The sequence below is a fragment of the Amblyraja radiata genome, chromosome 18, assembly GCF_010909765.2.
Source record: "Amblyraja radiata isolate CabotCenter1 chromosome 18, sAmbRad1.1.pri, whole genome shotgun sequence".
NCBI lineage: Eukaryota > Metazoa > Chordata > Chondrichthyes > Rajiformes > Rajidae > Amblyraja > Amblyraja radiata.
The window spans coordinates 508,476-527,688 of record NC_045973.1 but is presented as its reverse complement, the minus strand read 5'-3'; the positions used below and the strand labels follow the sequence as shown (position 1 = coordinate 527,688).

Below are 19,213 nucleotides of genomic sequence, written 5' to 3'. Positions count from 1 at the left end.
TAGAAATGCACAAAGAGCAATTCAACATCTCCAGCAGTTGTGTGGAGGCAAGTAAGGTCACTAATGAAGTGCTGTTTACAATGGGGACTTTATATCTTGGCCCAGTGAGTCATATGATGAGCATATCAGGAAATAAATGACACCACAACTTCAGCCAATAAAAACTAAATTTGATACCTAATGTTTTCTTGGGAAAACAATAAAGATATCTGTGCACAGAGTAAATGAGTTTTCATAAAGCTTTTGGGGAAATGTAAAGCAGGACAATCAGGAATGAACATTTCAGGATATTTCTGTAGGTTACACTGGTGTGCTGGTGATCCCGCAAAACAGATTTGTGGTGGAAGATGCAATGAATATTAACGCTGTTCTTGAACTAGTGACTCCAAAGGAAATTACTTTGCGAATGGAAGCCATTGTACTGTCCGAAACAATGGACAGGCAACTGTTTGACCTGACATGATCTCTTGGTCCAGCATTCACACAAGTGGTTAATTGGCACCTTGGAGCTCATCAGAAGTGTTGGATGATAGTGGTGCTGTTTTAGCCAGGCTGTGCTGGTTGACAGTGATATTCTTCACCAAGGAGAGTCAAAGTTTGCCAAAGAAATTGAAGATTGTTACAGACGACCATGAGTCAAGACAAGAACTGATGGAGAATAAAGGAAACGATGGGAGAAAACGACAAAGGAATATAAAGGAAACGTAATTTAATATTCTTAAAGATCCTTTAACAATAATTGGCCAGAGGAAAAAGATTGAACAAATTGTTTAATGGGTTTTTCATTGTTGCATAAACACACTTTCAGTAATGAAAAAGGCATTTGCATTCTAACCCCAAACTTTCTGTTTAAACCACAATTATATGAACATGTAGTAAGCTCTTAAAAATAGAACCAAAGGGCACAGCCTCAACATGAAAGGACATACCTTCAGAATGGAGATGATGAGGAATTTCTTTCGCCAAAGGGGGGTGAATGTGTGGAATTCATTGCCACGGACAGCTGTAGATGCCGTCATTGGGTATTTTTAAAGTGGAGATTGATAAGTTCTTGATCAGTAAGCATGTCAAAGGTAACGACAAGAAGGCAGGAGAATGGGGTTGAGAGGGAAAAATAGATCAGGCAGTGTAGATGTGATGGGGTGAATGGCCTAATTTTACTCCTGTGTCTTGTGGCCTAATAATGAGGAAGCAGAGGGCAGATTGTGGGACCTGGAAGGGCGGTACAAGTTGCCTGAGATGTTTTGGAAACTTGCAGATCCATTTTCTTGCCTCCCTGAACTTACAAGTTAATTTTTGCCCAATGTATAGCCCAGTATTTCACCAAAAGTCTGAAGTTCGTAGGTGATAGCAGTAGAATTAGGCCATTCGGCCCATCAAGTCTATTCCGCCATTCAACCATGGCTGATCTGTCTCTCCCTCTTAACCCCATTCTCCTGCCTTCTCCCCATAACCTCTATCACCTGTACTAATCAAAAATCTACCCACCTCTTCCTTAAAAATCCACCGCCTTGGTCTCTACAACCTTTCTATGGAAAAGAACTTCACAAATTCACCGATATTTCTCGTCTCCTTCCTAAAAGAACGTCCTTTAATTCTAAGGCTATGACCTTTAGTCCTAGATTCTCCCACTGGTGGAAACATCCTCTCCACATCCACTCTATCCAAGCAGTTCACTATTCTGTAAGTTTCAATGAGGTCCCTGGCTCAATGAATAGAACACGATCATAATAGAGTCCAACTTTATTACATCGAGTATACTTGAGCATTATCAACAGTCAGTGTTGCATGCATCTCGCTGACCAACTGGGAGAGAGTGATATTGTGTGAGTACCGTAGTGCTCTTGAAAGGATGGCATGCACATTTGTGTAGTGAAGGTTATAAATGGCATGGATGAATAAGAGTTCATCTGCATCCTTCCTCTTAAGGAAGTAAAGCATATATGATGGTGAGTGGAGTAGCTACGAAACACTAGCATAAGGTGCGGTATCTATTATTGTGCTGCATGTGAGAGCACATAAACTAAACAGGTCATGCACAGTTCAGGTATAGCCAGTAAATTTCCCAATTAGCGGGTTTGGCTTGCAGACACGACCTGCACGTGTACGATAATAACCTCCGGCAGACACCTCCTCCTTCGTTGGGGAAGCAAGTTGCATGTCGGGTGAACGTGGAGGGGAAGACACCGGTGGAGATTGGGGCACCGGGGAAGGCAGGGATGGTGCTGGCACCGGCAGATGAATCGCTGGAGCAGCATTCGCAGAGCATGAGAGAAGGCCGACAGGCTGGTCCGGGTAGGGACGTGGAGGTGCTGGTTCATTAACTTGAAGGATGTGTTGGAGGGTTCGCCGATAAATGCCGTTGTCAATACTGACCAAGTACGAGTGTGGTTCCACGGTGGACCCCAGAATGAGACCGAGGCGGTCGTAACCTCGGAGTGACCGCAAGCGGACAACCTGTCCCTTGTTGAGTGGTTGAAGCGGAGAGCTGGTTTTATCGTTGTATTTTCTTAGTATGTTGTGGTGGCGTTGGAGCTGGGATTGGATAATTGACGGTGCACGAACCTGTGGTTCTAGTATTTGTTTGGCCATCGGCAGAGTGGAGCGGGTTCGCCGTCACATCAGCCGTTCGGCTGCAGATCCCAGGAGAGGGTCGCGGACGGTGTTCCGTAGGTTGAGTAAGTCGAGATAAACATCAGAGTCGGCCCTGTGTGAGCGTTCCATTAGTTCCTTTGCACTTTTTACCACGCGTTCAGCCAGGCCGTTGGACTGCGGGTACTCGGGACTGCTGGTGATGTGGTGAAAGTCCCAGCTTTCTGCGAAATTCCCGAAGAGCTGATTGGAGAACTGAGGTCCATTGTCTGAGCAGCGTTAGAGGGGCTCCGTGGACAGAGAAGTGACGAGTTAGTTTCTGAATGACCATGGCTGAGGTCGGGCTACTGAGCAGTTCGATTTCGAACCATCCTGAGTAGGAATCGACTAGAACCAGGTATTGTTTACTGCGCCACTCGAAGATGTCGCTTGCTACTGTGGACCAGGGTAAGTCCGGCGTGGGGTGCGAGAGGAGTGGTTGTTTCTGTTGGTGCGGGGTCAGGCTATTGCAGATCGGGCAGCCAGCAACCTTCTCTAGAATGTAGTTAGCCATGTCTGGCCAGAACAGCATTCCTTTTGCATGTTGAAGGGTTATTTCTGCAGCGGGATGGCCCCCATGGACAATGTCATAGTACTTGCTGTGAAGAGACTTCGGACTGACCGCCTTGTGTCCTTTCATTCTCACGCCGTCCTGAATGACCAGTTCATCATGGACTGGGAAAAATGGTTGGACAGCTTGTGGCAGGTGGTGCTGTTTGTCTGGCCAGCTGCGGCGGGTGACAATGGCCAGCGACTGTAGTGTTTCGTCTGCAGCTGTTTGTGACACTAGGATGTCTAAACCGGCAGATGGGAGGCAGGAGACCATCATAACCGTGTACCCCTCATGCTCATTATCAGACAGATGTTTTTCGCAGGTTGGGCAAGGTGCCCGTGAGAGGGTGTCAGCTAAATGCATGTCCTTGCCACGTTTGTAGGTTAGTCTGATGTCATATCTCTGCAGTTCCATCATCATGCGTTGTAAGCGCACTGGTGCCGCGTGGATCGGCTTGCTGAGGATACTGACCAGGGGCTGGTGATCGGTTTCGACTGTGATCGGGTTGCCAAAGATATAGTCCTAATAGGGGTTAATCTGCAATTCCCCCTCATTCTTCTAAACTCCAGCGAGTACAGGCCCAGTGCTGACAAACGGTCATAATGGGTTAACCTACTCATTCCTGGGATCATTCTTGTAAACCTCCTCTGGACCCTCTTCAGAGCCAGCACATCCTTCCTCAAATATGGTGCCCAAAATTGCTCACAATATTTCAAATGCGGCCTGACCAGCGCCTTAGAGACTCAGCATTACACCCTCGTTTTTGTAGGCAAGCCCTCTTGAAGTAATGCTAGAACCTGGTGTAGATCATCTCTTGGCATCGTTGACTTGGCTGTAGATGATTGCAGACACATCAGCCTGTCTTGTACTTATGTACTGGGCCTCACCATTGTTGAAGGTAGTAATACTCTGGGGTTGTCCCCTCCCATCAGCTCTTTGTGTCATTCAGCAACCACAACGGGATGGTCAGGAAAGTGAACTAAATGTAGATACTGTGATATAAAATATACTTTGCCTTTAGGTAAGGTCATTTATCCCCATGAAAATTGTCAAAACTTAGAACTACATTTTAAAATGTTTGTGTAATTTTCACTGCAACCTAGATGTTTAATATTCCACGATGGAACTTTTATTTTAGGCAATAATGTCTCCATTAATATTTCACTTTGAACTGGAAATGATTTCCCATTAGAAAGATGGAACTCTCTGGAAAAATGCGTTCTTGCACAGATAATTATGTCGTTTGTGTCCTGCCGTTATATTGGTTTTTGGAAACTTGCACCCTGTGAATTTATTTTATGATGAATTGTGATGAATTGCTTATTCATTGATTTTATCCTGAGAACAGCTGTTCTGCCTCCAGCTGACCTGCAGTCACTTCCTATAACGCACTGAGGTAGAGCAGATGGCCCAGAGTCACAGACTGCGTTTACAGACCCTGCAATAGACCGCCTCGCCTCAGCAGCTTGTAGGGTGGTCAATAAATTCCCAGTGTCTGTCTTGGAGCAAAGTTATGATTTGTGATAAATGCTTGCTGTTTTTATCAATTGCATTTATTTGTAATCCTGGCAGAATAAAACAAATTGAGCAAATTTATGGAAGAATCTAACAGCCAGATGTATTTATAATAGTGCAATAACATGATGGATCACACAAAAACAAGAGCAATTAGCTGAGGCGAGTAATAATGTTTTATGAGTTAAAAACAGAATCAAATTATTTAATTACAGAATGTAACTCTTAAAATGTTATAATACAGGGTGTTAATCAGCAAAGAGCTTTTCAGTAATCATATTTATGGTCCATCTTTAATCTTGTTCTGGTGAACCAATAACAGTACAAATATGTGAAGATCTTAATGCTTTGTTTTTTCTTCACCAGTTTTGGTTTTGATTTCACGTGTAACTGTTGCAATAATTTCCCACTGTTAACAATGGTTAGAGTTCCAGCCCTATCTTGATATTGTTGAGTGATGTAATTGTTGGGAGGAACAAGAGACCGTGTCGAAGGCCAGTACGGTGAGGAACACAGGAAATGCTAAACAGAGGGAGAAGGCTAGGAGGTATGGACCTGGTTCAGAATATGAATGAAAAGGTACACTTGAATGGATATGGAGGATATTCAAGTCACATACAGTACAAGTGAAGGCACAAGAGATCGCAAATGCTGGAATCTTGAGCAAAATCAACGCTTGTTTTTTGCTCTGGGTACAAATCACAAGGGTTGGAAGAGACACTTTGGTGCACACAAAGAACACAATAAGGTATACTAAAGTTAAAGAAATCCATGAGATTGACTTGTAGACGTTGGTGAAGTTATGTCCAGGTTTGGAGATTACTTTGAGTCATGTTTTTTATGTTTTGATTTTCCTCTGAATTAAAACCAAACCAGGAAAAATGAGCAGGCCAGTACTCGCTGGAGTTTAGAAGAATGAGGGGGGACCTCATTGAAACATACAGAAGAGTGAAAAGCTTGGATAGAGTGGATGTGGAGAGGATGTTTCCACTAGTGGGAGAGTCTGGGACTAGAGGTCATCGCCTTAGAATTAAAGGATGTTCTTTCAGGAATGAGATGAGGAGAAATTTCTTTAGACAGAGGGTGGTGAATCTGTGGAATTCTTTGCCACAGAAGGCTGTAGAGGCCAAGGCAGTGGATACTTTTAAAGCAGAGATAGATAGATTCTTGATAAGTATGGGTGTCGGGGGTTATGGGGAGAAGGCAGGAGAATGGGGTTAGGAGGGAGATAGATCAGCCATGATTGAATAGTGGAGCAGACTTGATGGGCCGAATGGTCTAATTCTACTCCTATCATTAATGACCTTATGACCTGAAGGAATAACCAGAAGCTGCAAGGTGAAATTATTGGACATGTAGGCAATAGAAACATTGACGTGCTTGGTCAAGATAAAGAAGAATCTTGGAATTAAACACCCATTGTGTTTGTGAAACAGTTTATCCTACCTTCTCCTATCCTCCAGAGCTCTGGAAAGTTCAAGTATGTTTTAATTTCTCTTTTGGAAGTTACACAAATCCTCTGGCACTGACTTTTGAAAGGGTGTTTCTGATGGTGAAATTTGCTACATTAAAATAATCTACATTTCATTTAAATCTTTTGGCCAATGATCATAAACCTGCTACCAGTTGTCACGGTTACTGCTTGAAGGAGAACATCCTCAGCCTCCATTTCTGCTTCGTACTGAAGTCCTTGGTGCTATCCTGATATCACCTTCACTAAGCTTCAACATCTTTGCTTGTGTTGAAACAAAGCTGGACCCTCCTTAGTCATTAGGACAGATTTACCATTTCTTCTTCCCTTTGAACTACATGCCTCCATTTATACAACTCCCAAATCCATTTTGGTAGCTTTATCAACCCATTTCGTTGCTTGCAAAGATGCACATCAGAAATATAGTAGGTATATTTCCTATGACTTAAAAATCTTGTTATCAACTCTAGTAGCATTTTCTGCAAATGTTGTAATGATAGCGTCTTGAAGAGCACTGATGAGTTCCCCAAATCTTCATCCTCCGGCAGCTGCAACACCACTTATTTTGGAAGAACAATGGGAGGATGAGGCATGTCACAGTCGAGTGCCTTGCTGTCCAAGGTTGATGGTCACTGGGGTGAGTTTGTTTGCTGTCTGCCAGGACCTTGCCTGTAGGCTTAAGCAGTGTAGGTGATGTGGGTCATCAGAATAAGGCTTGTGAATTTCCTTATTAAAAAACGTTGTTCTCTGTGAACTGGAGACACTTTCTGTTTGTGCCTCTTGACACAAGTTCGACATAATCCAGCTATTGATACTGCAACCAATATAACCAACGAAAACACATTTTCCTTGTGTGATTGTACAAATAAAATGATCTACAATTCTGATTTCTAGTTCAAATTTATGTGCATTTCCTGTATTTAATAACATTATTTTCATCAGTATTTTTATTGTGGTATAAATAATGTTAGTCATGAATGAGCAAATATTCCTGCAACTGTACTGTTGTATTTGGTTTTCATGGTCCATTTGGGTTTTATGCAATAAAAGCATGAATAAATTGAAATATTTTATAATTGCAAAAAAATTGCTGCTCCCATTATACACACAAAGCTGAAGTAACTCAGCGGGACAGGCAGCAGCTCTGGAGAGAAGGAATGGGTGACGTTTCGGGTCTTCGGACTAGTCTGAAGAAGGGTCTCGACCCGAAACGTCACCATCCCTTCTCTCCAGAGATGGTGCCTATCCCACTGAGTTACTCCAGCTTTCTGTGTCTATATACAGTACCATGACTACTTATGTCTCCTTGTTCTTCCATCGCATTATCGCCAAGCTTTGCATTATCCTTCGGTGAATTCCCAAAATGATCACTTAAATCCATCTGACTAATTTATCTCAACAGAATCAAAAACGTCTCTAAAAATCATTGGTCGTTCTAATGACGAAAGGGTGATAAGCTTTGACACAAATAACATTTTCATATATCTGCTACATTTCACATAAATCTTAGTTAACAGTATTTTATGGATGATTTCTAATGTCCTTTAGATCTACAACAGAAAGTAATAAAGCAGGATTCTGGTTGATGTGTTTTTTCCCCCAACCAGTCATAATAACACCAATAACTTGTTTGAATAATACATGTTATTAGAAGATCAGCAAACCTCGAGGAGCTGAAAGTGGGCAATTTATTTGTGTCTTCTCCCAGCAACAGAAAATCCCGCCTGATTAGATACATACATTAAGCATTCATGCTTACAACCCTGAACTCGGTGAATCGCTCCGGCAGCTTTTAACCTTTTACTGCCTGAAACATTTTCTTTATCTTAAGGTTAAAATTTAGCATTTTTCATTTCTAATACTTGGACAATGTGGACAAAATGTGAGACCGAAATATGTCACAGCATGAATGTATCTGTTTAAGAGGCTTAGTAGTGTAGTGCTTGTTGCCATGTAGAATGTGGCAGCCAATGTCTGGGGCTCAGACCTAGCGGATTGCCAGTGACTGGGTAAGTCATTGCCAGTGACTGGGTAATCAGCTGTACATGCTTTTTTAAAACATTATTTTTATTTAGACAATAGGTGCAGGAGTAGGCCATTTGGCCCTTCGAGCCAGCACCACCATTCAATGTGATCATGGCTGATCATCCCCAATCAGTACCCCGTTCCTGCCTTCTCCCCATATCCCCTGTCTCTGCTATCTTTAATAGCCCTATCTAGCTCTCTTGAAAGCATCCAGAGGACCGGCCTCCACCGCCCTCTGAGGCAGAGAATTCCACAGACTCACGACCCTCTGTGATGAGTCTGTGATAACATTTTAATTTTATTTACAAAAATAAATTTAATCAATTATTGCAAGAATAATATATATAATACTAAACAATACCAAACAAATCCACCACCATAATACTAAATTACCCAATTATTCAAACAAATATTCTTAAATGTCAAATACATTCTTCAACAACTTTCTCACCATCCTTATTAAGGATACATTCCAGCCCCCGCAGTGCCCAGTGATTCTGGAAACCCTCCATGGTGCCCGTGGGATCCATGATGATAGATGTCACCTTCTTGAGGCTTTTGATGATGGGGTGGGCTTGGGCAGTTTATAACCAAGTGGTATGAAAAGTGACTTCTGTAACTTCAAGTAACCGCTCTCTCTCTCTCCATACCTCCCCATCCTAGTTCTCCGACTAGTTCCACTGTCCTCCAAATTAGATATTACTGATTTATTCCTCGTTGTCACCTTCCCCCTCAGCCCTCAATGAACCATTCTACATTTTCCTTGATCATTGCCACTTTCATCTCTCGTTTTCACACCTTGCACTTCCATATCTCTGTCTCCCTCTCCCTTGACTCTCAGTCTGAAAAAGGGTCTCCATCCAAAACGTCACCCATTCCTTCTCTCCAGAGATGCTGCCTGTCCCGCTGAGTTATTCCAGCATATTGTGTCTATCCTTGGGTTGTACCCCCGATGGACAGGGCTGAGTCCAACACTCTCTCCACCCTCGTGCATTCCTGTGGGTTGGAGTTGCCTTACGAGGCAATGATGGAACAATAGACAATAGGTGCAGCAGTAGACCATTCGGCCCTTCGAGCCAGCACTGCCATTCAATGTAATCATGGCTGATCATCCTCAATCAGTACCCCGTTCCTGCCTTCTCCCCATATCCCCTGACTCTGCTATCTAGCTCTCTTGAAAGTATCCAGAGAACCGGCCTCCACTGCCCTCTGAGGCAGAGAATTCCACAGACTCAACTTTGTGTGAAAAAGTGCTTCCTCCTAGAAACATAGAAAATAGGTGCAGGAGGAGGCCATTCGGCCCTTCGAGCCAGCATGGCCATTCATTGTGATCATGGCTGCATCTCTGGAAAGGCTCCTCTCCGTTCTAAATGGCTTACCTATTATTCTTAAACTGTGGCCCCTGGTTCTGAACTCCCCCAACATTGGGAACATGTTTCCTGCCTCGAGCGTGTCCAAACTCTTAATCATCTTATATGTTTCAATGAGATCCCTTCTCATCCTTCTAAATTCCAGAGTATACAAGCCCAGCCACTCCATTCTCTCAGCATACGACAGTCCTGCCATCCTGGGAATTAACCTTGTGAACCTACGGTGCACTCCCTCAATAGCAAGAATGTCCTTTCTCAAATTAGGGGACCAAAACTGCACACAATACTCCAGGTGTGGTCTCACTAGGGCCCTGTACAACTGCAGAAGGACCTCTTTGCTCCTATACTCAACTCCTCTTGTTATGAAGGCCAATATGCCATTTGCTTTCTTCACTGCCTGCTGTACCTGCATGCTTACTTTCATTGACTGATGAACAAGGACCCCCAGATCCCATTGTACTTCCCCTTTTCCCAACTTGACACCATTTAGATAATAATCTTCCTGTTTTTGCTACCAAAGTGGATAACCTCACATTTATCCACATTAAACTGCATCTGCCATGCATCTGCCCACTCACCCAACCTGTCCAAATCCCCCTGCATTCTCACAGCATCCCCCTCACAGTTCACACTGCCACCCAGCTTTGTGTCATCTGCAAATTTGCTAATGTTACTTGCAATCCCTTCATCCAAATCATTGATGTACATTGTAAATAGCTGCGGTCCCAGCACCGAGCCTTGCGGTACCACACTAGTCACTGCCTGCCATTCTGAAAGGGACCCGTTAATCCCTACTCTTTGTTTCCTGTCTGCCAATCAATTTTCTATCCATGTCAGCACTCTACCCCCAATACCATGTTCCCTAATTTTGCCCACTAATCTCCTATGTGGGACCTTATCAAATGCTCTCTGAAAGTCCAAGTACATTACATCCGCTGGCTCTCCCTTGTCCATTTTCCTAGTTCCATCCTCAAAATTCCAGAAGATTAGTCAAGCATGATTTCCCATCCATATCAATACCCTATCCCCAATACCATGTGCTCTAATTTTGGTCAAGAATGATTTCCCCTTTGTAAATCCATGCTGACTCGGACCGATCCTGTTACTGCTATCCAAATGCGCTGCTATTTCATCTTTTATAATTGGCTCCAGCAACTTCCCCACCACCAATGTCAGGCTAACTGGTCTATAATTCCGTTTTCTCTCTCCCGCCTTTCTTAAAAAGTGGGATTACATTAGCTACCCTCCAGTCCACAGGAACTGATCCTGAATCTATAGAACATTGTAAAATGATCACCAATGTGTCCATGATTTCTAGAGCCACTTCCTTAAGTACCCTGGGATGCCGACCATCGGGCCCTGGGGATTTATTAGACTTCTGTCCCATCAGTCTACCCAACACCATTTGCTGCCTAATGTGGATTTCCTTCAGTTCCTCCGTCACCCCAGATCCTCTGGCTAGTACATCAGGATTGTTTGTGTCTTCCTTAGTGAAGATGGATCCAAAGTACCTGTCCAACTCATACTTCCCACAGTACAGATTGTAGAGGTTTATCTTGGAGTATTTGGAGACTTGGTGAATCTCTTTAAACATCTAATAAAGTGGAGCCACTGGCTGCCTTCGCAGTTACATCTGTGTGCTGGGGCCACAACAGGACAACTGAGATGTTAATGCCCAGAAATTTGAGGCGCATCCAGAGAAGGACCAACCAAAAACGTCACCTATCCATGTTCTCCACAGATGCTGCCTGACCCGCTGAGTTACTCCAGCACTCTGTGAAACATCACCTATCCATGTTCTCCACAGATGCTGCCTGACCCGTTGAGTTTCTCCAGCAATTTGTCATTTAGAATATACAGTTATAGAGTCATAGTGTGGAAACAGGCCCTTTGGTCCAACATGTCCCAGCTACACCAGTTCCACCTGCCTGCACTTGGCTCATATCCCTCCAAACCTGTCCTATCCATGTACCTGTCTTAACAGTTTCTTAAACGTTGGGATAGTCCCAGCCCCAACTACCTCCTCTAGTAGCTTGTTCCATACACCCACCATCCTTTGTGTGAAAAAGTTACCCCTCAGATTCCTATTAAATCTTTTCCCCTTCACCTTGAACTTGTGACCTCTTGTCCTCGATTCCCCTACTCTGGGCAAGAGACGTTCCTCCAGCAAGTTCCACCCTTCAAAAACATCTAAAGACTTTGGTGCCATATGGAATAAGGGCTATAAATATCCTGTCATCTACCACACACCCAAAGGCCCGCTACTCACAGTTAACTTGCAGCAGTTAATTCTGGGGATCACCGAGTGTTCCATTCTAACTTGAGATTGATGCAAAACTGCAATCCCTGGAACTTCCGTTCAGAGTTGGCTCTGTCCTGTCAAATACAGGCTCGGATTTTGGTTTCTAATGTCAACTATCAAAAGACGTGTGCTATTTACAGAAGGCAACGTACAGTACACAGGCGCGGTAGAAACAGGGAACTGCAGATGGACATAGAGTGCTGGAGTAACTCAGCGGGTCAGGCAGCATCTGTGGAGAACATGGATATGTGACGCTTTGGGTCGGGGCGTTCCTCAGGCTCCAGTAGTCTACTGAAGCGTTTAAACTCCATGTACCTCTGTGGTGAAGATTGTGGAAGGAGCAGTGGTGACGCATTTGATGAAGTGTGGCTACATCGGCGCCTGTGTCATTCATTCTCCACTGAATTCTCCGCTATCTCCCCAGCAGCGAGTAAAATAATCGTTGACAGCAAATTTCTGTTGTGTGAAACCTCAACGTGTAGAGAAACGGAGACACAAGAAACTGCAGATGCTGGAGTCTCAAGCAAAATGCAAAGTGCTGGAGGAACTGTGCGGGTCGGGCAGCATCTATGGAGGGAGTGGAGAGTTGAAGGGTCCCGGCTCCACAGATGCTGCCTAACCCGCTGAGTTGCTCCAACACTTTGTGTTCAGTAGAGAGTGGGGCCGGTCTACAGGAGACAGAGTGGCGGAGACGGGACTTGAATACAGTTATTGTGGGGAGGAAGGAAGGGGTGGAGTGGAGTGGGGAGTCGGACAGGGCAGGGTCCGGTGTCGGGGTTGCAAGAGTGAGTGAGTGACTGAGCCAGCGACAGATTCTCCGCGGACATTTCTCCTCTTTGGCCGCCGTGCGCGCGCCCGCCCGCGGGGGCGAGGATTCCCGGCGCGTGTCCGCGCTCCCCGGGCGCGCGCAGGACGCGGGAGCGGAGCCGGGACAGAGACAGAGAGACGGACGGACGGACGGACGGGCAGCGGCGGCGGCGGCGAGGAGGAGGAGGAGGAGGAGGAGGAGGATGCAGCCGGGGAGCGGAGCCGGGACCGGGGAGAGCGAATCCCCAAACCCGGGGGCCGGTGGGTGACGGGGGGGGAGAGGGAAGGAGAAGGAGAGAGGGAGGGAGGGGGTGCCCGTTTGTAAACGTGTCTCCTCGCCGACACAGCCCGGCCGGGCGGGGAACCGAACCCGCGGCCACTCACTTCCACTCAGGTGGTCGCGGGCCGGGCCGGGTGGGTGGGTCAGTGTTTGCGCATCGCCGGGGGCGGGCGGGGGAGCTGACACCTCGGCCGGGGACTGGACTGGACACAGAGTCTCTACCCCCCCCTTGTCTTGTCTTGTCTTGTCTCCCCCACAGTGATCAGCGCGGACCCTCCCCCTGTCTACCCCGCGGGCCGAGCCAGTCTCCCCCACGTCCCTGAGTCGATGGACAGACAGAGACAGAGACAGACAGACAGAGACAGAGAGTGAGAGCTCAGTGTGGGTTGGTGCAATTATACTGAATATAACATTTCCTCGCACACGAACCAATCATTGCCTCTAGTTGTCCATCAGTGACTCGGAGCCGCACAGTAGTGGACAGGACCAGTGTGTGTGTGTGTGTGTCTATACCAGCGTGTATGGGCCAGTATTGTGTGTACCCCAATGTGTACAGGTCCAATACTGTGTACACCCCCTGATGTGTGGTATGACACTTTATTTGTCACAAATTGTCACTGAGCTACAGTGAAATTCATTTTGTATACGGTTCAGTACAAGTATCACTATACATCAGCACCTGGATACATGTTAGATGGGTCAACACTGTATATCCCAACGTGTACAGGTCAACATTGTGTACACTCCATGGTATACAGGTCCAGTATTGTAACTCTGACAAGATTCCGCTTAAGACTCTGACCCATTTGGAGTTTCAGACAATAAGATTATTTCTGTAAGGTTGACACAAAATGCAGGAGTAGCTCAGCAGGACAGGCAGCATCTCTGAAGGGAAGGAATGGGTGACGTTTCGGGTCGAGACCCTTCTTCAAACTGAAGACCCTGAGACCCTTCTTCAGTCTGAAGACGGGTCTCGACCCAAAATATCACCCATTCCTTCTCTCCAGAGATGCTGCCTGTCCCGCTGAGTTACTCCAACATTTTGTGTCTACCTTTGATTTAAACAAGCATCTGCAGTTCTTTCCCACACAAGATTATTTCTGTTACAGCTTTTGATAAAACTGACAACAAGCCCCCAAGCTGCAACAAAGGGTGTGGGCTTTGGTCAGTTGATCAATGGCAGCAACTATCCTTTAGTCTCTGGGCGATGATTGAGTAAATCAGTGAGCACATAACTAGGACCGATGGATGGGTGATATTAGGAGACTGGAGACTGACTGGCGCGGTGACTGGGACCAGGGGCAACGATGAGGTTGTGTGTAGACACAAAGTACTGGAGTATTGAAAGGCTTGGATAGAGTGGATGTGGAGAGGATGTTTCCAATGGTAGGAGAGTCTAGGACAATAGGTCGCAGCCTCAGAATTAAAGGACGCTCTTTTAGAAAGGAGGTGAGGAGGAACTTCTTTAGTCAGAGGGTGGTGAATCTGTGGAACTCATTACCACAGATGTCTGTGGAGGCCAAGTCAGTGGATATTTTTAAAGCAGAGATAGACAAATTCTTGATTAGAATGGTGTCAGAGAGCATTCTATAAGGTCCCACATAGGAGATTAGTGGGCAAAATTAGGGCACATGGTATTGGGGTTAGAATGCTGACATGGATAGAGAAGTGGTTGGCAGACAGGAAACAAAGAGTAGGGATTAACGGGTCCCTTTCATAATGGCAGGCAGTGACTAGTGGGGTACCGCAAGGCTCGGTGCTGGGACCGCAGCTATTTATAATATACATCAATGATTTGGATGAAGGGATTCAAAGTAACATTAGCAAATTTGCAGATGACACAAAGCTGGGTGGCAGTGTGAACTGTGAGGAGGATGCTATGAGAATGCAGGGTGACTTGGACAGGTTAGGGGAGTGGGCAGATGCATGGCAGATGAAGTTTAATGCGGATAAATGTGAGGTTATCCACTTTGGTAGCAAAAACAGGAAGGTAGATTACTAACTAAATGGCGTCAAGTTGGGAAAAGGGGAAGTACAACGGGATCTGGGGGGTCCTTGTTCATCAGTCTATGAAAGTAAGTAGAAACATAGAAACATAGAAAATAGGTGCAGGAGTAGGCCATTCGGCCCTTGGAGCCTGCACCGCCATTCAATATGATCATGGCTGATCATCCAACTCAGTATCCTGTACCTGCCTTCTCTCCATACCCCCTGATCCCTTTAGCCACAAGGGCCACATCTAACTCCTTCTTAAATATAGCCAATGAACTGGCCTCAACTACCTTCTGTGGCAGAGAATTCCAGAGAGTATGCAGGTACAGCAGGCAGTGAAGAAAGCGAATGGCATGTTGGCCTATATAACAAGAGGAATCAAATATAGGAGCAAAGTCCTTCTGCAGTTGTACAGAGCCCTAGTGAGACCACACCTGGAGTGTTGTGTGCAGTTTTGGTCCCCTAATTTGAGGAAGGACATTCTTGCTATTGAGGGAGTGCAGCGTAGGTTTACAAGGTTAATTCCCGGGATGGCGGGACTGTCATATGCTGAGAGAATGGAGCAGCTGGGCTTGTACACTCTAGAGTTTAGAAGGATGAGAGGAAATCTCATTGAAACATATAAGATTGTTAAGGGCTTGGACACGCTAGAGGCAGGAAACATGTTCCCGATGTTGGGGGATTCCAGAACCAGGGCCACAGTTTAAGAATAAGGAGTAAGCCATTTAGAAAGGAGACGAGGAAACACCTTTTCTCACAGAGAGTTGTGAATCGGTGGAATTCTCTGCCTCACAAGGCGGTGGAGGCTGGTTCTCTGGATACTTTCAAGAGAGAGCTAGATAGGGCTCTTAAAAATAGCGGAGTCAGGGGATTTGGGGAGAAAGCAGGAACGGGGTACTGATTGGGGATGATCAGCCATGATCACATTGAATGGCTGTGCTGGCTCAAAGGGCCGAATGGCCTACCCCTGCACCTATTGTCTATTATGGGGAGAAGGCAGGAAAATGGGATTAGGAGGCAGAGATCAGCCATGATTGAATGACGGAGTGGACTCGATGGGCTGAATGGCCTAATGCTACTCCTATAACTTGTGAAATCAGCTGGTCAGACAGCATCTCTGGAGAAAAGAAATAGGTGACATTTTGAGACCGATCTTCAGTTGTGGGATTAGGGAGCACTGAGATACTCCAGCTATTTGTGTCTATCATCGGTGTAAACCAGCATCTGCACATTGTATCACACACTGGTGGGTTCAAGATTAGCTTTATATTTTGGAGCATTGTATATTACAGTTAGCAAACACAATCATTGTCAGATAAAAGCTGAAAATGACGGAGATGCCACATTGATTAGAAATTACAACAGCTGATAAAGCAGAAAATGTTTGTTAGTTTGAAGAAGATAATTCAGTCTCGTTCCGTCTTGCAGTCTATGACCTGTAGTGATTGACTTCCCTCAGTTCCTGATGGAATCTGACAACTCTCTATAATCTCCAGCTCTCCCCTGCACCCCATCTCCCCTCACCTAGTCTCCCCAATGACCCCTGTGTCCCCATCTCCCCTCACCTAGTCTCCCCTATGTCCCCTGGGTCCCCATCTCCCCTCACCTAGTCTCCCCTGTCTCCCCGTCTCTCTGTCTCGCTGCCCCTGTGTTACAGTGGGTGAAGGCACCAACATGGAACAACAGTGAACATGTTCCTGTAGACCAGAAGGGAATCCCCTGGGGCAGATATCTCTGGAGCTGAGGATGACTGAGGGGAAAGCGCGGTGCTGGGGTGTGCGTCTGCCTGCCTCGCCTTCCAATACCGTGCTGATGGTTCCCAGGGGACAATGGGAAAGAATGTGGGTCGAAGGGAAGCAGAATGAATGTTGATTTTCACCGGTCTGTGTTATGAAGTGTGGTAAAGAGAGTGGGCTGCACTGATGGTATTGGAGGAATGGAAATACTGGGGCTGGAGTTGTTGCCCTGCTGAGACCAGGAGCCAAGGCATCTGGGAAGGTATTGAAACGTCACCCGTGAGTGTGTGAGCCAGTGAGATTCTTTTCTCAGAAACGCTGTGAACTCGAGCAATGCAGACATCCCTTGCCAGCTCTGGTTACCCCAGGTGAGGCTTTGTCGTTTATTTCCAAATCATCCCATTATTCCAGAATCTTTCTCATGCAAAGTTAAATCCGAGCCTTTTCTTTTTCAATTGTTTTCTGCTGGAATCTCAATCCTTCCCTTGAATAAGACCGATCTGTGTACTCCACAGATGCTGCCTGACCCGCTGAGTTACTCCAGCACTCTGTGAAACGTCACCTATCCATGTTCTCCAGAGATGCTGCCTGACCCGCTGAGTTACTCCAGCACTCTGTGAAACGTCACCTATCCATGTTCTCCACAGATGCTGCCTGACCCACTGAGTTACTATAGCACTCTGTGCCTTTTCTCGGACAAGGATCTCACGGATCTACTGTTCATTGTCATCCAGACAAAACCCGTTGTGGAGTTTGTGATTGGCTGTGCTTTCTTGGCCAGCGTCCCTTCTCGACCCTCTCTTCACTTGACAAAAGTCGACGGTGTCAGATCTCACGCTGTTTCTATCACCTGTTGACTCTTTGTTTGTTTGCTTTAGTTTATCATTGTCGCATGCACTGAGATACAGTGAAAAGGTTTTGTTTGCATGCTATCCAATTACGTCAGTTCATACTGTACATGAGTACTCACAAGCCAAACGTGAGTACATCAGGTAGTGTAACGAGAACAATGCCAGAGTGCAGAATGTTGCCTGTAGTGTTACATTTCCAGAGATAAATTCCAGTGTACACGATGAGATATGTGGGAAGATCAGAGTACACCCTAGGGGACAGTTCTGTGGTTGGACAAGTGTGGAGGAGAAGGTTTTCCTGAACTTGGTGATACAGCTTTCACACTTTTGATGGAGGCTGAGAGAAAAAGAATGACGAGGGTGAAAATGGTCCTTGATGGAGTCGGCTGCTTTCCTGAGGCAGTGTGAAGTGTAGATGGAGTCAGTGGTGGGGAGTGTGGTCTGTAATGGACTGGGCTACATCTACAATGGTGGGGAGTGTGGTCTGTGATGGACTGGGCTACATCTACAACTCTGCAATCCTTTGCAGTCTTGGGCAGAGCTGTTCCCAAACCAAGCTGAGAAACATCCCAACAGCATGCTTTATGTGAATATAGATACAAAAAGCTGGAGTAACTCAGCGGGTCAGACCGCATCTCTGGAGAAAAGCAATAGGTGACATTTTGGGTCGAGACCCTTCTTCATAACCTGAAACGTCACCTATTCCTTCTCTCCAGTGGTGCTGCCTGACCCACTGAGTTACTCCAGCATTTTGTGTCTATCTTTGGTTTAAACCAGCATCTGCAGTTCCTTCCTACATAATGTTATGTTCAGTGATCTGGCCCTCCAGATCAAAATTCTCTAATTCAGATTTAAATTTCTTCTTGATCTCATCCTTCCTTGGGACTTACAGCTCCTTGTGTTGTCCCCACCTCTACCTGTCTGTTGCCTACACCTGTCTGTTGCCTATACCTGTCTGTTGTCCCCAGCCCCACCTGTGTCTGTTGTCCCACCTCCACCTGTGTCTGTTGTCCCACCTCCACCTGTGTCTGTTGTCCCACCTCTACCTGTGCCATGTTGCTTCCACTCCCACCATTATTGCACCTCCCTCCCTGTTGGCAACTGTGTCTTTGACCTGGTCCACGTTGTTCTCTGAACTCTGTCTCTTCACCTGTGTTTATTTTAGCCGCCTATGATTTAGGGCACGGGGTGCTTTCCCAGGTAAAGACATTTCTAAATGCAAACTACTCTTTGATTTGGAGTTGTATTTACACTATTCGTCAATACTCCACCGCACACATTGAGATATTCAGCTCCTGTGAAATCCCTTGTACATTTTGATCTTGGCATTTAAGAGACATTTGGAGAGGTGGATGGATATGAATAGATATGGATTATGTACCAGTCGATAAGAGCTGGTCTTGGCACCATGTTCAGCATGGACATTGTGGGCAGAAGGGCCTGTTCTTGTCCTGATCTGAAACATTACCAATCAACATTCTCCATGGATGCTGCCTGGCCCACTGAGTTACTACATCTTATGACATGCATTTAACTCGTGTTTAGCTGGGCAGCAGTTTGCTGTTTACCAGTTCTGAACAATGAAAGGTTCTGGATTTTAATTGGCAGCGTAACCTCACCTATATTCAGAATAAAGTTAGCTTTTATTAATGTATTTTAAATCATACTTTTTGAAGTTAA

At 45.7% G+C, this 19,213-nt stretch overlaps 1 protein-coding gene and 1 long non-coding RNA gene across 2 annotated transcripts in view; one reads left to right on the top strand and one right to left on the bottom strand.

Moving 5' to 3' along the window:
• Window positions 1–14,627, bottom strand: part of LOC116983024 — a 34,053-nt gene extending 19,426 nt beyond the window's left edge. Inside the window, exon 1 of the long non-coding RNA XR_004414598.1 lies at window positions 14,611–14,627. This is a non-coding gene — a long non-coding RNA (uncharacterized LOC116983024). The remainder of the gene's footprint in view (window positions 1–14,610) is intronic.
• Window positions 12,799–19,213, top strand: part of fgd3 (FYVE, RhoGEF and PH domain containing 3) — a 121,161-nt gene continuing 114,746 nt past the window's right edge. The window contains exon 1 of the mRNA XM_033036533.1: window positions 12,799–12,935. Coding sequence (XP_032892424.1) covers window positions 12,878–12,935 — 58 coding nt within the window. The 5' untranslated portion in view covers window positions 12,799–12,877. The remainder of the gene's footprint in view (window positions 12,936–19,213) is intronic.